The 22890-nt window shown below is 39.8% G+C and overlaps 1 protein-coding gene across 1 annotated transcript in view; it reads right to left on the bottom strand.

Annotated features, from left to right (window-relative positions):
- Nucleotides 1–21099, bottom strand: part of RAB12 (RAB12, member RAS oncogene family) — a 32730-nt gene extending 11631 nt beyond the window's left edge. The window contains exons 1-2 of the mRNA XM_048840289.2: nt 20814–21099; nt 6190–6250 (exon numbers count right to left, since the gene is read on the bottom strand). Of these exons, the coding sequence (XP_048696246.1) occupies nt 6190–6250; nt 20814–21045 (293 nt within the window). The 5' untranslated portion in view covers nt 21046–21099. The remainder of the gene's footprint in view (nt 1–6189; nt 6251–20813) is intronic.
- Between the last annotated feature and the right edge of the window lie 1791 nt (nt 21100–22890).

The raw sequence follows: 22890 nt of genomic DNA, 5'->3' as shown, positions 1-22890 counted from the left end.
GTGTTAGAGCAATTCAGTTTTGTTTTGCTGTTCTCATCCATTTTATACTCCAATCATAAGAAGTATTAACACATGGAATAATTAATAAGGTATTTATTATTTTAGTCTGAAGACTTAGCAAACCATCCATTGGCAGTGGCAATAAAGCATTAGCATGATCAATCCCCAATTCATGAGATTACTGATCTATTAATATTATGCAATGTAATAAACAATAAGAACACAAATTGCTAGTTCTCAATTACAGTATCATCTTAAAATTCCAAATAGAGTAAGTCTAGGGTTCAGGAATTAAACAAAAGTCCAAATAGCCACATATGTATAGTCTAATGTAATAAGTTTGAGTGTGGGAGGCAGGATTCAAAGGCTTTCACACTACAAAGAATTTAGTCTTGACTTAAGTCTAATTTGTTGAACATGCTGAGACATTCTGGATTTCAAATATTGCTTTTACATCTATGTACTTTTATACCTCGCATGTATTGCTATTGCAGCTAGCTAAGTAAAATTTTTGGTGTCCCTATTTTTTTTTTTAAAGGAATTCACTTATACTTTAAAATGTTGTGCTTTGTGTATATAATGCTATTTCTCCACCTCCAGCTTCTCATCCCAAAGTAAAAAAGTTGTGAGAATGGGAAAAACGTATTTCTTTTCCAACATGCAGCCACAAACATGTATTGTAAAATTATTCCTTAACTATTTATGATTTTGCAAATAATGAATCCACCTGTCATTGTCTTTCTGCTTAATGACATAAAAATGAGGGACATCCTGCAAATGAGATGTCATACAAGGGAAAATTTAAAACATAAAAGCAATGTCCAAATGCTGTTAAGATTCTTACTTCTTTCCCTTCTATATTCATTAATGTAACATACACAGTGATTTAGAAGTGTAAATCAGATATTGTTAGAAAACCCCTGAAAGTCTTAATTTGGATTTAATGGCTTAGATCATACAACTATTTTGGTTTTAATACAAATGCACTCCATGTGTACGTGTACACACACACACACACACACACACACACCCCAACTACATTTTTTTGAGGGTGGCACCGAATGGCAGTGGAAGAAGGAAGTAATTTTAACCAAAGTAAAAATGGGCTTCATCGTGCTCTTTTGGTAATGAAAAATAAAAATCTTTAGCTAGAGAAGATTTTTGAAGTGGTGTATTTATTGGGTTCATATGAAAACAAAAAACTTTTTTCCCCCCAATGACCATCTCCTCCCCTCCAAAACCCAGAACAGGCTGATAAGCTTTACTTATGTTACACCATAGCTTGTTTATTTTCATACCTACCTAACTATGAGCATTTTGAAGTATTTTCAGCACATGGTTTCTCTTTAGGGCTGGCCATAAGTTTTCTGATGGAACAGTTTTCTAATCAAAAAAGGCTGACTCAACAGAAGCAACACTGACCATGTCAATTCAATCAAAAACTTATGGAATTTGACCTGTTCAAAAACTGCTTGGTTTCCTATCAGCTTGCTTCCCACCTACCTGGCTTGCCAGCTGCCTAAATACCCTGCTCCACCCCGGCCAGCTCTCAGGCTTTCCTGCTTCTTGGGCTGCTTGGCAACCCACTTGGCTAGTTCCCAGACAGCCCACAACTCACCCTCCGTGTGGGCAGCCAGAAAGCTGAAACATTAGATTTCAGTTCTCCTGAAAGGAGTTTTTCTGAAAATCGCACCCCCCCAAAAGAAAACAAAAAACAACCCAACACATTTGAGGTTTTTGTCCTGATTTGGAATGGAAAAAAAAAATCATGGGAAGGAATTTCTAATTTTCATCTTCCAGCCAGCTCTACCTCTCTTACTGTCTATTACACACATTCACTCGCTGAAGCCAACACTTGTGGACAGGATAAGGAATATGAAATGGCTAGTTACGAAGTCTGTAATAATGATCATTTTCACTAATTACATATACCTGGGCTGTGTGAAAAGACAGGGTAATTATTTAAATTTACACCTAGGATGAAAAGGAACTGTACAGTGTAGCACATGTGGATGTACAGATAGGTGTAATGGATGAAACTGCAAATAAAAATTTAGACTATGTATCAAGAAAAGTTTCTTAACAGCAATTTAGATTGTGAGCTCTTCAAGGTGGGGAACTTGTGTTTGTACATGGGACCCTGATTCTGAAGGTTTCATGACTACCATAATCCCCTCCAATCCCCAACATTTTAGCCCCTGAATTTACCTGCCAAGGGAAGTGAAGAAAGCCCTACTGATCTAGTCATTGTAGGTGGAGCTGGTAGCCTGATCCTTCCCATAAGACCACCCCATTTTCAGTTGCTTATAATTTTGCCAAAGCAACCATCCGGGCTAACGTTTTCCATGTTGGGTGTCTGCCCAGGCTGAACTTTTTGGGGGGACATCTCAGCTAATATGGTTCACCCATTTAGAAGAAAAGTTTAGGGGAAAATGTTTGCCCATGTTTAAAAAAATTCATACAGCTATTTTAATGAGCAGGTCTACAATCCACTGGAGTAGAAACTTGAAATTTGGCAGAGGGGTCTCACTGATGTCAGGGATGTGCCTTTTGCTGATTGGGTGAAAATCTGCCCAAATCTGAAAAGTCACTGTTTGCACATGCTCAGAAGAGTCTCATAGCATTTGGCAGCTAAATTCCCAGAAGATTCCAATTGCACTGGGCATGCTCCATCTCCTCACAGCATCTGCGCACTCACTGGACTACATATAACACCCATTTCCATAGAGTGAGCATGTCCCACTTCAGGATTGTATGGATAGAGAAGTATTTTCCCTGCAACTGCTCCTCTCTGTAGCTGAGGGGGCCAATAGAGTTTCAGGCACCAGAACTGAGACCAGGGAGATAATCTCTCCTGAACTCTGCTTATGCCCAGGCAGGAAGAGGAGAAAGACGCAGTCGGAATGGGATGCAGGGGGTGATAAATGAGAGGAAGGGAGAAATAAAGACGTTCTCAGTCTCCACATTCCTCTGCTGTCACCAAATAGCTCTGAAACCCACTGGCAAAGGGTGTACGTCATCTGCCTCTAATGCCTGATCCACATACTCAACCTGCTACTGCTACCAGTTACTCCATAAGGCCAAGTGGCAGAGGTCTATGCTGTAGATCTGAAGGTCTGAACCCACTGACAACCCAAGTTGGAGGTCAATATGATTCCACATGTTAAAACTTTTGTTTTTTCAGGTTTTTTTTATATGTAGGAGATTGTATTAAAAAATCCTATGCTAAAAGAACATTAAGGTTACAAAGTCAAACGTTCAAAAGTTAGGAATTGACAGAATTAAGGTTGCTGGCATTGTGAAGAAAAATTCATTAATATTTGTGAAGCATTTAAGACACTGATAAACACCCAAGATGAAATTAATAATCCTTTAGTCAGTGCAGGGTATGGAAACTGTGCATTAATAAGGCCTGTGGCCACACACAGTACAAGGAGGATAAAAAAAACAAAACACAACTACCAATCAGAGGCAACACATGTGGGGGCATGCAAGGTCCCATGCCCCTCCTCCTCCCCCCAGATTTCTGCCTTTCATTTAGCAACAGCTAACTGTTCCAATGGGAACTCATCCAGAGAGGCTGCTGCAGACTCTGCCCCACAGGGCAAAGAGGAGAATAGGCAAGGCCTTCGACTGCCTCTTGCCAGGAGGCCCAGCAGTGAGGAGGCAGCAGCTCCCCCTCACCATGTATCCATGCAGCACGGGGAGGGAGGAAGCAGAAGGACAGTTGGCTGTGGGCTAAGCCTTCCCACCCCTGCTACACGGGGCTGCTTCTCCTTCCCTGCTGCTGGAGGCCCAGCACTTCCCACTGCCTGCTTTGCAGACCACCGTGGGGTGAACTCCCTGTGGCTATTCCCAGGGCAGGAGCTGCTCTCCCACTCCTATAGCAGTGCAGGGGCTCTGCACAGGGAAAACTGCCCCCTTCACACTACAGTAGGAGTTGCCCTGTCTTGCACTTAGCTACAGCTTCTAAGGTAGCAAGGGGGTGGAGGTGGCGATCCCTCCCTGAACCCCACCACATGGGGCTGGCCTGAGCCATCTGGAATTACTGCTCGCTCCCTCAAATATTCCTCAACGTCCCCCTAGGGAAGCGCACCCCAGTTTGACAACCTCTGTTCTAGATCTCTGTTTAGAGACGAGGTGTTCTAGATCCAGTGCCCCGCCCAACCTTTAAATTGTGTCACCCCTCCAATCAACAGTTATGTGTTGCCTCTGCTACCAGTTCACTGAATAAGGTTGGGGTCCTGTAAGAAGAAAAAAAAATAGTATGTGATCACATAGTAAGAGACTGTATCATCATGCATACACACAAGGGGGCTTGAGTTTGCAACCTTAATGTTCTTCAAATGTAAGGGGTTTTTTAATGTAATTTATGGACAGACAGGCAAAGCACTCGAGAATGTGTTGTAGAAAACAACTGTCGATTTATCTTCTCTCTTTGCTCATGTAACAACTGTTTTCCAACATGATTTTATATGTATGTCCAGAGATTTATTTATTTTTTTAAGTAAGGGTTAATTACAGCAAAGACATTTAATAGTGAGAATCAAGGAGAAAGACACTTTGGGACTACGTGTATTGATGTTTCCTTGTAATGACCGATGTATATTGGTATAAATTCAGATACTTAACCAATTCTTATGTATTTCATTTCTACATTAAATTACATGCTATGTAACCATTTTAGGCATGCCTCAGCAACTGAGTAAGGGCCACACTTTAATATCCCTGTAAGTTTTGTGTTTTTTTTTAAATTATTTTCAAACAAAAGTCTACAAAGATATGCTTAATAAGTGGGAATGATAAGGAGTTTTAGGATATCTTTTCTGACCAAAAAACTGTAAAACATTTATTCAACATTAAGAACATGTCTGACAAGCTATATACATTTCACATTCAGTGCTACAACATCATCTTGACATAAAAAATTTGCATTACCTCTGTCAGCTTCAGTAGGCCCTGGCTAACAATGGTGGCTCACCCACCTGCTCTGTAGTCATAGGTTTCCAAACAGGGACGCAGATGAGGGATGAAGACATGCCAGTAATATTCAAGTGTTAGATGACTGATGATACCAAAGATGCAGCAGCAGTTAACTCAGAGGGAAGCAAGACAAACACATGGTGCAACAAAGAGTTGATGGTGACCTGCCAAGAGGCGTTAGTAAGCTAAACTCACTTCATCTATGTAATTAAAAATGAAATACTACCCACTGGTGTCATTTCAACAACCTATGGGCTTTGATTTGCTTTTTCTATGGGTTGTTAGCATCTATAACAATTGATCTCTAATGCCAATTATGCATCAAGCACTGTTAATACACCAAAGCTATTAGATAATTTACAGGATTAGAATCTACATTAACATAGCTGGTTTACTCTCTCCTAACTGTGATTTGTATCATGCTATTGTGCATCATAAGGGACCTCTCAGAACTAACAATTTCTAATCGAATACACTGTATTAATCATTATTGATAAATAATATAACGTGAGCAATCATTTCCAAGATATATGCAACCTTACCCTGAACAGAAAAAATGTGCATTCCAAACTGAATTTTCACAGTAGGACATTAATACCATAACAGTTAACACATACTTTTGTTTGTAAATGAGTGTTTTACTTGTAATTACATTGTTACATGTAATGTCACAGAAAGAGCACCTGCTGTATGAAATTTCTGAAAATGAGTTCAGAAAAGGTTAAAATAGATTCATTTACTCTAGGATGGCAGTTATAACTGAGGTGATTTCCACATGAGTGAATAAAATTGAAACTAGAGGTATTTTTCCCCTCCTTCCCTTCTAGTAGCTTCCTCATGTTTACTATGAAGAAAGTGGATGATCATCTTTACAACTTTTGGGTTTGGGGGTTGATTTGTTTGTGTTTGTTTACTCCTATGCTATTTTCTTAGATAGTTGATTTTGTTTGTCTAAAGAAAGGCTTTGACACCTCTGTAACATGCATATTTGTGTCAGCACAGTAATATTACATTTATTACATCATCCATCATCCCCCCTCTTGCTCTTGAAAAAAAATAAATGGCTAACAGATTTGTAAGGGAAGGAGCAGAAGGATAAGAGCTAAACCAGCTTATAACAATTAATCATATTAAACAAGCATATTGATCCATGCCAGAAACACAAAAATTAAAACATACTGCTGGTTGCATTTTTGTTTTACTTACCAGATTTGTAATCTAATTTTCTTTCCTCTTAGCTCTACTGTTTTGATTTTAAAATCAACACCTATAAATAAAATACAGTAAACAAAAAGAAAAGGAGGAATAAGAAGCAAAAGCAATGAGGGTGTAATTTAAAATGATTTTTTTTGTACCTGTGCATGTGTGTTATACTAATACACTCACAACACTTTGAACAAACAGGGATTTACACCACTATGGGCCAGCATGGGGAGGGGAGGGAATAGAGTTATTTCATATAATCTGAGCTATTCAGCCCACGGTTGAAAATGTTTTTCAAGCTATGCAATATTATCACTAGCAGCTCTAACGACACAACAGGAAAAAAAAGGTATGATCACTTCCTTCCCCTCTATTCATGTTTTATAGTGATTGCCAGGAACAACCAAGCTCAAATTATGATTCGGTCACAGACTCCTCCCATATCATGAACAGAGTCAACCTCTCTGCCTCAATTTTCCTGTCTGTAAAATGGGAATAATATATAGCTATTTCCAGGTGTTGATGTTTAGTATTTGTAAAGCACTCTGAAGATGAAAGTGCTCTATGATTTTATCCTGGAGTTGTTCCTGGTTTAAAATATTATCAATGACTTTTACATCTGTGTTTCTGTCATAAATTTGACTGATGTATATTCTGTAGACGTTGCTAAACTCTGAAATATGGCTTCCCATACTTTCTTTGTGCAGGAACATATCTGGGGATGAAATATAAAAAAATATTGCTTCTGATGAGTGAAAATACTCCAGTTTCAATTTTTTTGTTGTTATATTGTGAAGAGGTTAATGAGCAATTTCTATGGGTGATCTCTCACAAATCAACTAGAAAGAACAGTACTTTGATATTACAGTGGTTATATGGCCTTGTGGTGCAGTATTATCCAAAACATTTGCCAAGTTTTAGAGTGCACACTAAATATTACTTAACGATAAAACCAAGCAAAACATTCATATGCAAAGTAATATTTCAAAATAAAATTTAAGTTTATAGAAAAATCACAGGCAATTGACAACATAAAAATGCCCCATAAATCCATAAAACCCAAGCACACAAGGATACCTCCTCAACTACGTGAAGTGCCAATATGCTTAGTGTTCCAGGATATTTTACATACATTTTCTTGTTTGTCAGTTTCAGTCCCATTCTCTTAATGTCATGTTGTATGAAGATATTTTCCTTTGAATCTTATTCTTGAAACCCACACCCCCAAAAATACTACTACATTTAAGAGAAAGAAAAGGCAGGAAGGGATGGTTCAGACTAATATAATTAAACTTACATAGAAATGCAGAAGTATACTTTGTCAGAACATGTCCCCTGTCCCGTCCCGCCCCCCCCCGGCCACACACACATTATTTCACATCACAGTGTAAACCAGTAGGGTAAAACAACAGAAACACAGAGGAGATAAAATACTTTGGAAAGCTGTTTTTCTAAAGACCGCATTGGCTAAGGGACAAGTGTCCAGCTACTAGTGCTTGGTAGAGGAGTGGCCTATAAAAGTTTTATTTAAAAAAAAGCTGAATTTGGCCCTTTGGTTTTACAGCACTTGACTTCTACACACACTAAAATATTTTAACATTGGTTTTCATGACTAATGGTATAAAACCTGTTACATAGCAAATCTGGAATATATTCTAAAGTTAGGAGCTTTGTTTAAAAGCTATTCTGTCAACACAGCAGTTTACCTTAGCTGATTTAGCTACACTGCTGCAGAACAGGGAGGCCAAATATAATTATGTGACCAAATTTTAATATACAAAGTTAAATTTTAAGAAACAAGAAGGATCCCCTCAACTCTATTTTAGTCTACCTTATTTTAGTCTGGCTAGGCTGAGAACCAGGGGGATAGACTATATCTATTCGCTTAAACAAAGCACACACACATATTTTAAAATTTTCATATCAAACTGTAAACACAGTAGACTACAGACCCAAGTATTCCTCTTACTTTTACCCTTATACTTCCTCCCACCTGCTTCCAAATATTTAGCACACTCACTGCATCTTAAGGTATATTGTAAAGTTCTTCAAAGCAAAGAATGTGACTTCTCATGTTTACATCTAACAAAATGGACCCCAAATCTTCTTTGGGGCTTCAGGACACTACTGCAATACAAGCAGTAAGGAATAAGATGAAATACAATATGCGGCTTGAAATTTAAGCAGACATTGTCAAATACTTTATAACCCCCCTACTTTAGGGTTTTTTTAAAAAAGGATTCATAAAATTCAGAATATTTTAATGAAACATGATTAAAAACTAATGAATGATTTTTTCTGCATTCTTGGAAGCCTAATTATAACATTATGCTAGAGTTAAGTAAAAGAAAATGGAACTGATTAGTCTGAATATGGTGTCCAAAGTATGTGAAGTACAAAAGGACAACAAAAAAATTTCAATTTTTTAAAAAAAGTGTTAGTAACACAGCTAGAAGTTACTTTTTAAAATATAATTTCTCGACAGTCCTCTTTAATCTGCAAAATGTAAGCATCCAAAGTTCATTACTTTGTCTGTAGAGGATAATTAGGGTGCTACAGAAATATTCCGTAATAATTTTAAAATATTACATCAACATACAAAGATCTAACTCAAGAAACAAGGAAATTTGGCTTAAATTTATCTAGAACACAACTCCCAATCCAACCATGATGTCTAGTATGCAACATTCTAGTCACGATATACCATTTAGTGAATTTTCTTTAAATCGAGTTCTTAATTTCAACATTCAGTGTTTCCCAATCCTGAGAAATGGAACAGTACATCAACTTTTTTGCCTAACACTACAAGAATCTACCCATGTGCTTGAGTAGAAAAGGAGACCAGGAAACTCATAGTGAGGAGCCAAATGCTAGATTAGCATTTATCATTCACACCTGTAGCAGGGGCTGTTCTAAATCACAAAGGCAGCAGAAAGAACACAGTGCTGCTGGATTGTTGAAGTGCATCATATTTTCCAAGCAGGAGCTTTGTAAGTTGTTGTCTTGAAGGAAAGAAGTGACAGGATGCAGAAGTGCACAGTGGAGGAGTACATTCCCCTATAGAATTATTCCAGTGATTTAACATTTAAAAGTTAGTTGGGCCCCCTCAAAAGACTTCAGAGCTAAAGCTCCAGCCTGAGCTACAGCTTCCATGCATTATCTCTGCAGCTGTTTTTAGAGAGCCAATGGGAGCCCTGCTAGCCCCCAAGTTTGTTCACCCAACTTGGCTAGCAAGCTCATTCCTGCAGGCTCCAAAATTATGTGTAGACAAACTCTAAAGGTACTCTAAAGGTACATGCTAATTTATTCTAATTCAGAAGTTAACTTGATACTTATTACAAGTGTTTTTACAATAAGAAAGTGTTATTTATAGAGCTGCCAAGTGATTAAAAATTATTCATGATTAATAAGACAATTAAAAAATTAATCACAATTAACTGAACTGTTTAATAATAGAATATCATTTATTTAAATGTTTTTTTGGATATTTTCTATACTTCCAAATATATTGATTTCAATTACAACACAGAATACACAGTGTACAATGCTCACTTTATATTTATTTTTGATTACAAGTATTTGCATGGGAAAAAACAAAATAAATCGTTTTTTTCAATTCACCTAATACAAGCACCGTAGAGCAATCTCTATCATGAAAGTTGAACTTACAAATGTACAATTATGTACAAAAAACTGCATTCAAAAATCAAACCATGTAAAATTTTAGATAATGCTGCCTTCTTCTTAGTTACGTCACCAGAAAGTGAGAACAGGGATTTGCATTGCACTTTTGTAGCTGGATTGCAAGGTATTTATGTGCCAGATATACTAAACATTCATATGCCCCTTCATGCTTCAGCCCCCATTCCATAGGACATGCTTCTATGCTGATGATGCTCATTAAAAAAATCATGCATTAATTAAATTTGTGACTGAACTGCTTGGGGGAGAATTGTATGTCCCCTGCTCTGTTTTATCCACATTCTGCCACATATTTCATGTTATTACAGTCTCGGATAATGACCCAGCACATGTTCATTTTAAAAACACTTTCACTCCAGATTTCACAAAACGCAAAGAAGGTTCCAATGTGAGATTTCTAAAGATAGCTACAGCACTTGACCCAAGGTTTAAGACTCTGAAGTGCCTTCCAAAACCTGAGAGGGTCAAGTTGTGGAGCATGCTTTCAGAAGTCTTAAAAGAGCAACACTCTGATGCGGAAAGTACAGAACCCGAACCACGAAAAAAAAGAATCAGCCTTCTGCTTATGGCCTCTCACACAGATAATGAAAATGAACATGAATTGGTCTGAACTGCTTTGGATTGTTATCGAGCAGAACCTGTCATCAGCATGGATGCATGTCTCCTGGAATGGTGGTTGAAGCATGAAGGGACATACGAATCTTTAGCGCATCTGGCACATAAATATCTTGTGACGCCAGCTATGACAGTGCCATGAGAACGCCTGTTCTCACTTTCAGGTGATATTGTAAACAAGAAGCGGGCCGCATTATCTCCTGCAAATGTAAACAAACTTGTTTGTCTGAGTGATTGGCTGAACAAGAAGAAGGACTGAGTGGACTTGTAGGTTCTGAAGTTTTACACTGTTTTGTTTTTGAGTGCAGTTATGTTACCAAAACAAAATAAAATTAAAAAAATCTACATTTGTAAGTTGCACTTTCACGACCAAGAGATTGCACTACAGTACTTGGATGAGGTGAACTGAAAAATACTAGTTCTTTTGTTTAACATTTTAACAGTGCAAATATTTGTAATAAAAAATAATATAGCCCACTTTAATTGATTTGTCTCAGTAGAGTTGGTAAAGGCAACCCCCATCTTTTCACGGTGTGTGTGTGTGTGAGAATATCCTCTTACTACTGTATTTTCCACTCCATACATCTGATGAAGTGCGGTTTAGCCCATGAAAGCTTATGCCCAAATAAATTTGTTAAGATCTAAGGTGCCACAAGTACTCCTCCTTCTTTTTGCTGATATAGACTAATACAGCTACCACTCAAACTACACAGTTAGGTCGACATAAGCTGCCTTTCATCAACCGAGCTGTAGAAGTGTCTTGACTTAAATTTGACTCCCACTGACATAAGTGCCTCTGTACGCCAATTTAGTAACACCACCTGCCCGTGCAGAACGGATTCAAAGTTGATGTAATTAGGTTGACAGAGTGTCAGAGCAGACACTGCATTGCTTTTGTCGACTGTTACTGGCTTTCAGAAGCCATCTCACAATGCCCCACGCTGACAATACAATTGATACAAGTGCTCCTGGTGAGGATGTACACCTCCGACACAAGAGGTCAAGTATGCACACGCGCGCGCGCGCACACACACACACGTGTTTTAATAACTGTGGTGGCTGTATGCCAATGTAAATTAGGACGAGATAATTTTGGCCTTAGAAAACTATTTGGAAACAGCTTAATTTACAATTTCTGCTGTAGTCTAAATAGGTTTTTATATCATGCTCATTACTGTTGTATATGAGCACAATCCTGCAGTGCATTAAGCAAAGTGACTACACATCTATGTGTCTATTCTCACATTCTCCTTCCCTAGAGGGAGAAGCATGTGCAGTGAAATGTCTTGTTTTGGTTGGCTTGATTTTTTGTTTTTAATACAGCACAGAAATGCAAAATCAGTATTGCTAGCAGTACATCTAGCTGTCTCCCACAGAACTTCTGGCATTTCTAACCAACTCCAGTGCTTTCCACTTAATTTGAACACTATCTTAAACTACATTTAATTTTATTAAAACCTCAGGAATCCTTTATGTTGACCAAATTTTGCATAACTCAAATCACTGACTACAGCAAGTTTTAATTTAACTAACAAAGACAAAATTTCGGAATGAGCAAACTTAAAAAAAAGGGGGGGGGGAACTATCCATATCTGTGATTTATTGGTTGCTTTCCACATTAATAGTACTGTTACAAGAATGTTGTTTAAAAATATCTTTTGTCAGGGTATGTGTACCTCATGTTGACAATAAGGGAACAAGGATAGCATACAACATAAATCATTCCTAGTCTCCTCAAAGATCAGTCACAACGTCTTTGCTAATTAAATTTTAATCACTGAAATAGGAAATCAAACAGAATATTAACTTCTGATTTCTACAGGCTCCTTCTAATGTCCCCATCACACAATCTCAGGAGAGCAGAATTAACCACATATTTTGCGTTTGGTAGAAAATTCTTCAAACCTTAAATAAAATAAAATAACTGGCACATGCAAAGGTGCATGGTATACCCAACCTTTTTTTTAATTGTAGCCTAAGTATCAAAAATATTATTGAAGAAGGAGTAGAGACAGGAGACAAATGCAGCCATCTGAGGAAATAGCAGCAACAGATCAGAACATGACCTGCGTCAAAAGACATCAATAAAAACTGCAATTTAATCTGCCACCTCAGCATTCAGGTGCTTAATTATGCAAACACACTGCAAAAACTGAACTGCACAGGATATAATCGGATAAAACAGAACACTTGATAATTCTCAATGTTAAAAAGTGTATTAAATCTAAATGAGATTTTTTTTAAAAAAGGAGTTCATGTAAGCTCTCTATGCCACTATCTATACTCATCTAAATTCCATTGAGGGAGCTGTTTGGTGTCAGCACTACTGAAAATGAGGCCACTTATGCTTATTTAGGTGCCCAAAAAGGGGCATGGATCAGTGTTCACGTTGCACTCCCCGTCAGTACCTGGCCTGGCAAAGCTAATGATCCAACTAGCAGACCAAATTCAGTGATGAATCCTGGTCACATGACACCGAAGGCATGTTACACATATACTAAGAAGGTGCCCAGATATGGAGACAGGATCCTAACTCTACCCAATCTGTATTTTAAAAGCTTAATATGCTAGTCATCATAAACCAGTGGTCAAATGTATGCAAACTATGTTAGGAGATGGCAGGTGCACCTGCTTACTCTTACTTTGAAATAAGGCATGAACTTTGTGCTAGCTTATGATGTTTTGGGAAGAGCCAACAGGCTTTTATAATTCCCTTCCCTTTTAAAAAAAATCCCTCCTCCCACACCAAGTCTTCAGTGTGCCACAAGCAATGAATATGTTTAAAATAAAACCATGCTACTCATTCTGAAAACTGAAAGGAAAAATCCCGAAATGTCTTTTCCTTGTGTGCAAGTTGGAATCGAGGGCTGTGCGTTTTGGATGCCCTTATTTCACAAACACCAGCACCACTTTTGCCATCTTAAAGCCTCCCACTGGGGTCCAAATCTGTATTGCCTACACATTCAAGACTCTTAGGATCTTCAAAAGGACGATTTGCATGAGTAAGGAGTGCGGAATTGAGCCTCTGATTTATATTTATTAATTATTGAGTGTTCTCACATTGTATTGATTCAATGTATTTCTTTCTGGAAACTTGCGTAACATGTGCTGTCCTGGAAAAGTCTATTAAGCAAGTGATTTTTCCTGCAAATAGAATGTGTTGTCAAAATATGATTAAAAGCTCGAGCAATCCCTTATTAAAATATTTGATATACAAATACAAGATTATGCATTAAGCCATGCTGTAAAACCTTCAAAACCTAACAGAGAATGTACTATTTATTACTGATAGAATAAACATGTGAACTCTGTATTAAAGCGATTCCTATAACTGATCAACATGTGCATTTTTTAAAAACATACTGTATTTTCGTTACCATAAAACCTTTTGCAATGATCACATTTCTAAGAAGAACTGATCAGGTTTTAGGATACCTCAATGTACAACTTCTAATGGGCATGTTATGTGTGGAACTAAACAAACTGACAGTGTCCTTTTAAAAAGTGACTGTATAGGTCAAAAAAAGTAACAGCGTGCGTGTGAAATTTGCAGAAAATCATTGAGTGCATTAGTGACAGCCAAAATGAGGGTAAATCAGTGAGCATGGTTAGTATGATGCATCTTGTTATTGAAAAATCATTTGATACTGTTGCATATAACACAGATTGATTAGCGCCAAAGGCTGGCCCCAGGCAGATTAAAATGTGCTATTCTGGCTTGGGGCAAGGAGATTCTCAAGCAAGGCACAAACTGAAAAACATAGTTGGAAAAAATATAGTTGGGGTAGTTCCCCCCAGTTAAAGTATAACAATTTGTTTAGTTTTTTAAAAGGACAAAGGGGAGCTCCTCTGGTTAAACGTTTACTATTTAAGGTTTACTGAAAACAATTTTTAAAGGAAAGAGGCAGTCCGAGTCATTTCAGCACACAAGTGACTTTGAGGAGCAGGAGAGGAAAGCAGCAACAAAACAGACAAACCGAGCAGGTGAATTCAAAATTATTTGAACAGATTAATTTTAAAGCCTATAAACTAACCATACTAAAGCTTTGATCCAATGTGCAGCGAGGTCAATAGAAAGACTCCTATTGACTTAAAGGAGCACTGAATCAGGCCCTTACTTTCTTCTTTACTAAAATGACTCATGTAATCAAAGGAGAAGAAAAACTTATACGGAAACCTTTTAAAACGAAATGTAAAATGGAATGTAAAATGGTATGCCCATTTTAAAAAAAAATTTGCTCTATCAAGATTCTTTTAATTAGTTGTTTTTAAAATAAATTCAAAGTGAAGCCACCCCTTTCAAAGAGCACCAAACAGGTTAAAGATCAAGAATGATTCATGGATGAAAACTAATGCATTAACTATACCTGCATCAGTTTTGGCACCAGAAAGTTGTAATTGATTTCCAAAATGTTTTAATCATTAAACAGCTTTTTATAAAGTAAATCTTCAAATACATTTTTAACTTGCAATGGCAGAACAGTGGGCAGAAGTAGATTTACAGTGCTTCAGGCTAAGAAGTGTACCAACATTTTGGCAACGGGAATAGATGAGCAGCAGACTTCCTGTATTAACTAGATTTATGGGTTAATTTGAATGAATATTTGTATTTCCAAGACTTGTGATGGAGGAAGTTGCATCTGTGATAAATTACTGGGTTCCCAATATGTAGACCAAACAGAAAACTCAAGACACTTAAGCCAACTGCATTGCCCAGCTTTTAAAAAAGTAGAAACTATTCATGCCATAAACTCAATACTTTAAATCTGAAATCTAACATTTAAAATACACTTTTTTTTAAACTGGATATACTTGTCACAAATGATCTCAAGGTACTTTGTGCAAGAATATGGTGGAGGAGACTTGCCCCAACACTCTGGCCAAATTCAGACGGGAGTACGTACATTTTTCCTTTCAGCTGGTTATCATATACTTATTAACTTCTTGTCCTAAATTGTGAATTGCTGCCATGTTAAGCAGCAGCCAGGTTTCACCTCAGAGATTATTACATTTCAGTCATGGGTTAAAAAAAAAATTTCACCATATATAATTCTCAGCTTCCGGAGATAAAAATACAAACCCATAATTGAGTATCATCTGCGTGTTTTGTTGCTTCTGACATTATCTCAGCTGTTCACAGCCTGGACTGAGTCTGACAGCTGCATTCCACACTCCTTGCTAACCTAGAGCCCCTATACTACTGTCATTACAATAAGAACTAAACTTGGTTTGCTGGTTTACTTACATGCTCTCATTTATGTACCAATTGTGGGCTACTAGTTGTTCTGACTGACCCATGGTGCCAATATAACCAACACAAAGGTTTTTAAAGAGAACCAATTATTTTGTGTACTTATTTAGGGGGGGACCCACATTTAACCCTTGCATTACTCATTCCTAAATACCATGACAACATCTCTCTGTAGATTACTTGCATCACAAAGTGTACAACAGCTAGTATTGATTAAACTTTTTGCAGTAAGCATGCCACCAGCTCTGTTTGTGAACAATCTCCTGCTGGACTTTTGGATTTTACCAGAAGAAAAGTTGAGAACACGGTTTCTTCTGGCATAAAACTGACTGCATGCAAATGCAAGTGGCTTCTTTAACCATGATTTGGTCATACTACCAGGTGCACCACTTGTTTATTACACACCCAGATTAATATGATAAGTAGTCAAATCAAACACATTATGGAAATATAAATCATTTCTAGAATCAAGCTTAATTGAGTAAATGTATTCATATGTAAACTGAGCTGATTTTTCATTAAAAAGGTACTCTTCATCTACTGCAAGTCTTCTCTGAACTCACAGAATTACTGTCTTCTTTCTTAGCTCACAGCTACAATTACATCAGTTATTGGAGAGCCCTTTGCACTTCTGCCTGTCATATAGCAACAAGTCACACAAAACTGTATTCAATCCACTCACCAAATTTCCATTTGAGAGCAAGTGATCTAGACGTCTGCATCCCCCCCAAGACACACACAAAAAAATCCAACCCATGAGCTAGACAGGCAGAAGACCTCTGAAAGCATGTCACCTCTATAAAACTCCAAACGGCAGGAGTGAGATTTAAATACAGGTCTTTCATCATGTGCTGCCTCAAACTGCTGGGGGGAAATATAGCAATCTTAAAAATGTTAATATTTAAACCATTTTTGGTATCTATATATTTTATCATAATTATCCAGTGACTAAAGATTTCAGCTCAGGATAATACCAAGTATTACTAATAAGTAAAAGGAACAAATGTTTTAAAAAAATTGACTCGATTTTAAGTTAAAAACCACCTACACAAAACTTAAATGTATTTTCATGCAGAAGACCTAAAAGACCCCCTGAATCCTGACAATTTGTTGTTTTCCGATCAAATTTTCCTATAAACCCCCCCACACACCAAACTCTCTTGTAGTGTGAGGAACTCCTAAACAAGTCACTGACTACACAGGGAAACAATGAAAACTGAATTACACAATACTGTCAAGTTTCAGAGTAACAGCCGTGTTAGTCTGTCTTTGCAAAAAGAAAAGGAGTACTTGTGGCACCTTAGAGACTAACCAATTTATTTGAGCATAAGCTTATGCTCAAATAAATTGGTTAGTTTCTAAGGTGCCACAAGTACTCCTTTTCTTTTTACAATACTGTCAAATGTGCGATTATGAAAGATCAATACTTTTATTCTCTATTTTCTTTCAGTTACAGTAATCTCTGGTGTCAGTGGAAAGAGGCAATGCTATCCCTAAAAGGATAGCAAGAACTATACCATCAGTTTGTGCATACATGAAGAGAATGACTTTTCTAAACAAAATACTGTAGCATCTTTGTCAAAATACCTAAAAGTACAAATAGAAGCTGTGGTCTAATAGTAAGATTACAGACCAACTAAAAGCCACTATCTTCAGGTCTGGCATTACAAAATTCTACACAGCAACGTTTTGTTACTCGTTTGGCAACAGTATCCAAAATTAGTAAATATTTGAGATCCAGTAAGCTCCTGTTATATAAATATAAAATTAAGGAAACAATGCTCTATCCAAGGAGTTTATTATTTAAAACAGCAAAGCACTATAGATATATAGTACACCATATGCTGCTGTGAGGATGTGCTGTTGAAATCTGACAGGTCATTTTTGAAAGTCTTCACAGAAGTAGTGTGCTTTTGAGGTGAGATTTTTTGTATTATTTATACAACAGAAATTTATAACTTAGTCAACTAATTTTGCATTGTGGGATATGTAAACAAGCACTAAAATGCCTTATCTTTTCAAATGAATCACTTCCTCCCCTCCAAATGCACTAGCCCAGTGTGCCCATAACATCACTCAGTAGGGGCAGAGAGCAGCCATTGGCTCCTACAGACCTGAGACACCCAAGCATTTTATCAATCACATTTGAAATTCTGTGTGTCAGCCTGGTGCCCTGAACAGCCTACAAGTTTCACTTAAGAGATTATTAAGCAGCTAAAGAAAACATTTTGAACTTTGGTCTGTTTGGCTTACACTGGTACAGCTAAATATAAAAATTAGTGTATAGCTGGGCTGAGACCTTCAATATCAAGTAAAAAAGGAGAGAATTTTTATTCTAGTGTTCAAACTATTTTAAATACAGATTTACAATGATATCACTAAATCCCTTTCCCCATGTATATCTGTTCCTTCAGTTACATCTAGCTTTCTCCTCCCAAATTTGAGCTCAAAGCACATTCAATTTACCGAACTTCTGCCCCCGCCCCAAAAACAGGGAAGCACGTCCTGCTGGATCAGTCACAAGATTTTCACTTCCGCTTCAACCACACTCTTTGTTTGTAACGCCAGAAAATCATTCTCCCTGGACAGGTGATAACAGGGAAAAATAGGAAGGTGCTTTATGATTACAACTGAAGACCAAGTTCTGATCTAAGTTTAACTTCAGTATGGGGTTACTTTGGATTTACACCCTCAGTATAAAAGTAGAGTTTATTCTACCTTGTATTTTCTTTCCAAGTCGAAGACTCCGTGCTAGATGGTACGAAGAATTAAGGGGCAACTCTAGTATGTTAATTTGGGGCTAGGAAAAGCTCTTCATGTTCTACTAACTTCAGAGTTCTCAACAGCTCTCAACTTTAAAACTTTAATCATGAAGACTTAAAATAATGCTTTTATTTTCAAGTATTTCTACATGTAGTTTGGTGCAAGTAGATTTCCTATGCCCATTTGATGTTGCTATACTTTTTAGATCAAATCTTTTGTAACCACACCATCATTTATTTCCTGTTTTGTTAAAATTAGGAAGCTTTTGTGCTTGAATCACTGGTTTATCTAGCAAATCAGATTTGCTCATTACTCAGATAAAAACTGACCAGTTTCCAAAGCACAACTCCCTCCAGTACTTTTTGCATGCCCTTAATCATCATGGAAGATCAACAGGGTTTTACTGCTAATCCCACCCAGAAAGAGTGCTTAACACAGGTCAACAACAAATTTTCTTGCATACACCTTGTTCATCATGGAGGAGACTAAGGGTATGTCTACACTACCCATGTCACAGCGCTGTGACATGGACAGTCTAGACATGCTTTATCGCCAGGGAGAGCTCTCCTGGTGATTAAAAAAAAAATCACCCCGAACCAGCAGTGATAGCTCCTGGCAATACAGCGCTATCTATACTGGCACTTTTCAGTGCTAAAACTTTTGTCGCTCAAGGGGGTGTTTTTTCACACCCCTGAACAACTAAAGTTTTAGCGCTGAAAGTGGTAATGTAGGCATAGCCTTACAGAGGATAAATTCCAATCATAGTCCCACTTCCTTAACCTTAAATAAGCTTGTCATGGGTTATGGAAACTAACAGTGTTTCTTCATAACACCACCAAAATCAAATCTATATTAACATCTCTTTAGATGGTGATACCTCTCTGGCACTTTTATATTGCACATTTCAGGTTTTGTAACAAAAAGCAAAACCTGTGCTCCTAACTTCAGAACAATGTATTTTCATATATATTAACAGCTGTTAACAGAAAACAATAAGCACTACCACGTTTAGCTTTTCAAAGAAACCAGCAAGGAATAAAAGAGTTGTCAAAATAAACATTAAAACTGTCAAAATACACACAAACTGTAACAGCAACCATTTTAGAATTAATTTGTCAGAGGAAGATACCTCTTTATTTCTAAAAAGCAGCACTATTACTTTCCATCAGATGTTTAGAACTCTTCAGGCTCCAAGCTGCAATTAAGCACACATTTTACAGAAGGATAGCCTTAGCATAACAACCACCTTGTCACAACACCAAAAATTCAGCTCCAAAAATAAGCCTGTAATAACAAGGCAGACTAAAATTTGTTTTCAGGTTGCTCTAGGATTGATTCTTCCTCCCCTTCATCCTTCACCCTCCTGTACCAAAAAAATACTCCACCTGAAGGGGTGCATACTGATGACTAAACTAATAGCAAAGAAAGATTTGCTATAAAACAAATTGTTTGCTCTGCTATCTGCTGTCCAAGACAGTGAATTACATACATAACCCCTGACCCAATATTTTCATCCACATTCAGTTTGCTGTGTATTGAGGTACCTTTTTAATTGTTGACATTTAAAATACTTGCGTTTTTTACATGCAACATGGGAGGCCCTGACATCCACCTCCTATTATAAGAGCACCATTAACGGCTTGAGCGCGTCTTTTAAGAATAAAATTGAATGGTCTGTAACCGATCGCAATATGTGCCAGCCTTATCCTGAGGAGCCAGGGCTCTACATTTCTCTCAACACCCCCCCCCGCCACACACTCCCCGGGAAGAGGCTCTCTGGGAGTTTTCTAACGTGTGACTGGCCTTTCTCCTGTTTTCAGCGCTCACGTTACGTTTCCAGGGGCTGCTGGGGCCGAAGGTGAGGCGCCCGAGTTGGAGGAGTTCAGAGGCGTGAGGCTTGGAGCAGGAGGAGGGAAGTAGTGTCTGTGTGGTTCCCCTCCCTTGCTCTGAAGGTCGGCAGAGCGACCGGCGGCGGGGACGTGCGTGCGGCTGAGGAGGGCTGCGGCAGGGCCGCGGAGAGGGCCTGAGGGGGGCTGTGGACAGAGCAGCAGCAGCGAGGGGGCACGACAGGCTGCTGGCGGGGGGCGCTGCAGCCCCAGGGCACCGGCCCGAGGGGCGGCCGGGCGGGCGGAGCCCGGTCCCAGCTGGCGCGGGGGCAACGCAGGAGGCGCGGCGCTCGCTGCAGCGCGGGCGACAAGAGCCGGGCCCGTGGGCCCGCCCAGGCCGCTCTCCCGGGGGGCAGAGGCGGAGGCGGGCCTGAGGGAGAGCCCGGCGCCCGCCCGCCCGGGGCCCTTACCCACGGTTGACTTGCAGGCCTCGCAGAAGGTGTCGTCGGTGAAGCGCTCCATCAGGCTGGTCTTGCCCACGCCCCGCGAGCCGATGATGATGACCTGCAGCTTGAAGTCGGCCGGGCGCGGCGGCTGCTTCCTGCGGCGGGACTGCGGCCCCGAGAGCGCCGGGGAGCCCCCCGCCGCGAACTCCCGCCCCGCGCCGCCGCCCCTGCGCTGCAGCCCGGAGCCCGGCTCCATGACCGCAGGCGGCTCCTGCGCGACCCCGCCCCGCCGGCTCCTCGAGCGAGCGCGCGCGCGCGCTCCGCTGCCCCGGGCCTGAGGGGAACGGGAACTCCGCGGCCGCCCGGACAACGAGCGGCGGCCCGCGCAGCAGCCAGCGGGGCCCGCCAGCGGGGGGAGCAGCGCCCCCTTGAGCGCGGGAGGGCCGAGCTGGGAAACCGGCCGTCGCCGCAACTCGGTGCCGGCGGGGGCTGAAGGGAACGAAGGCGCCGCTGCGTGTGTGTCGCTAAGAGCGTGGGGGCACGCCGGGGGCCAGGCCGGCACGGTACCTCGGTGCGGCCTGTGCTGAGCTCAGCTAGCCCCGGGGGTCCTGGCCCTGGCCCTGGCCCTGGCTGGAAGCGCAGCAGCCAGAGCTGGGGATCAGCATTTCCCATCTAGGCTAAGTGCACCTGCCGGGTAATTTTAGCCACCTGGGTCCCAGGAGATGAGAGAAAGGAGGTAGGTGAGGTTTGATGGGAACAACTTCTGCTGGGGAGAGACACAAGCTTTGGAGCCACACAGCTCTTAAATCCACACATTGGATTTATGGCTTATTACAACAGCCTATGACCCCCTAACCCCCTTTTTGTCCTATGACTGCGGCGGTATTAAGGCCTCAGTCTACCATGAATAGGCCCTTACTTAAGATAAACAATCTGTTCCCACCTTTCTCAGACCTGAAGAAGAGCTGTGTGTGAAGACAGCATTTCTCCTCATCACATCAGCCTCTGGAGGCAGTAAGACAGGTCTGGTGGCCAGTCCTCCCTACATTGTGTTTTATAAAGATAAGGTGGTCCTGTATCCTCATTCCAAATTCTTCTTTCCAACTTGATCTGGCAGTTATTCTGTCCCCAAGCCTCATTCACATCCAGAGATGTCAGTCTGCAGTTTTAAGCCATGGTAATTGTAGTCTCTTTATGGGATCTCTGCAGGGTTGTGATTCCCAAACTTTGTCTTGAAACAGTCCCTAGTTGCTTGTCAGATGTCTCATCATGCCTCAGGCAAGTACTGCATACACTTCTCCTTCTAGCAGCTGTTGGATCCCAAAGAGCACTTTGCCAGCTGTCTGCAACCACCCCACTCTTCCCAGGGTACCCTCCAGATGGTCTGCCTCTGTGATCCCATCCTCAACAACTTCTAGCCGAATGCCATGGACCCTCTCTTCTCATGGTAACCTGCATCCTTCCGGAGCAGGAGGACAAGAGCAACAGCAGATTCACCCTTTGTGCCAGGTTTCCAGATTCCCAGTTCCACATTTAAACCATATAATATTCAGAAGAGAAGGTGAAAATTATTCATGAGATAGAGAGACAAGGCGGGTAAGGTAATATCTTTCATTGGACCAACTTTTGTTGGTGAGAGAGACAAGCTTTTGAGCTACACAGAGCTCTTCTTCATGTCTGGGAAATGTACTCAATGTGTCACAGCTAAATACAAGGCCGAACAGATAGTTTAGCATAAGAAGTTAGCACACATGCTAAACTATCTGTTCAACCTTGTGGTGCTTCAAGAACTTCCAAAACACGAGGAAGAGCTCTGTGTAGCTCGAAAGCTTGTCTCTCTCCCCAGCAGAAGCTGGTCCAATAAAAGATGTTACCTCACCCGCCTTGTCTCTAATATCCTGGGCCTGACAGCTACAACAACACTGAATACAATCATGAGATAGCTCACAGAGAAGGGAACACTCAGTCGAGAGCCACATTCTTGGAGAATATAGCGATAGTTCTGGTAGATGGGCTAGGCTGAGGTGAACAAAGGAAGTTAATGGAACTCGAAAATTTTTGAATTTTTGCCAACATTTTAAAAATTTTTTACAAAAAGAAA

This window comes from Caretta caretta, chromosome 2, assembly GCF_965140235.1.
Source record: "Caretta caretta isolate rCarCar2 chromosome 2, rCarCar1.hap1, whole genome shotgun sequence".
Taxonomy (NCBI): domain Eukaryota; kingdom Metazoa; phylum Chordata; order Testudines; family Cheloniidae; genus Caretta; species Caretta caretta.
This window is presented reverse-complemented; position numbering and strand designations above follow the sequence as displayed.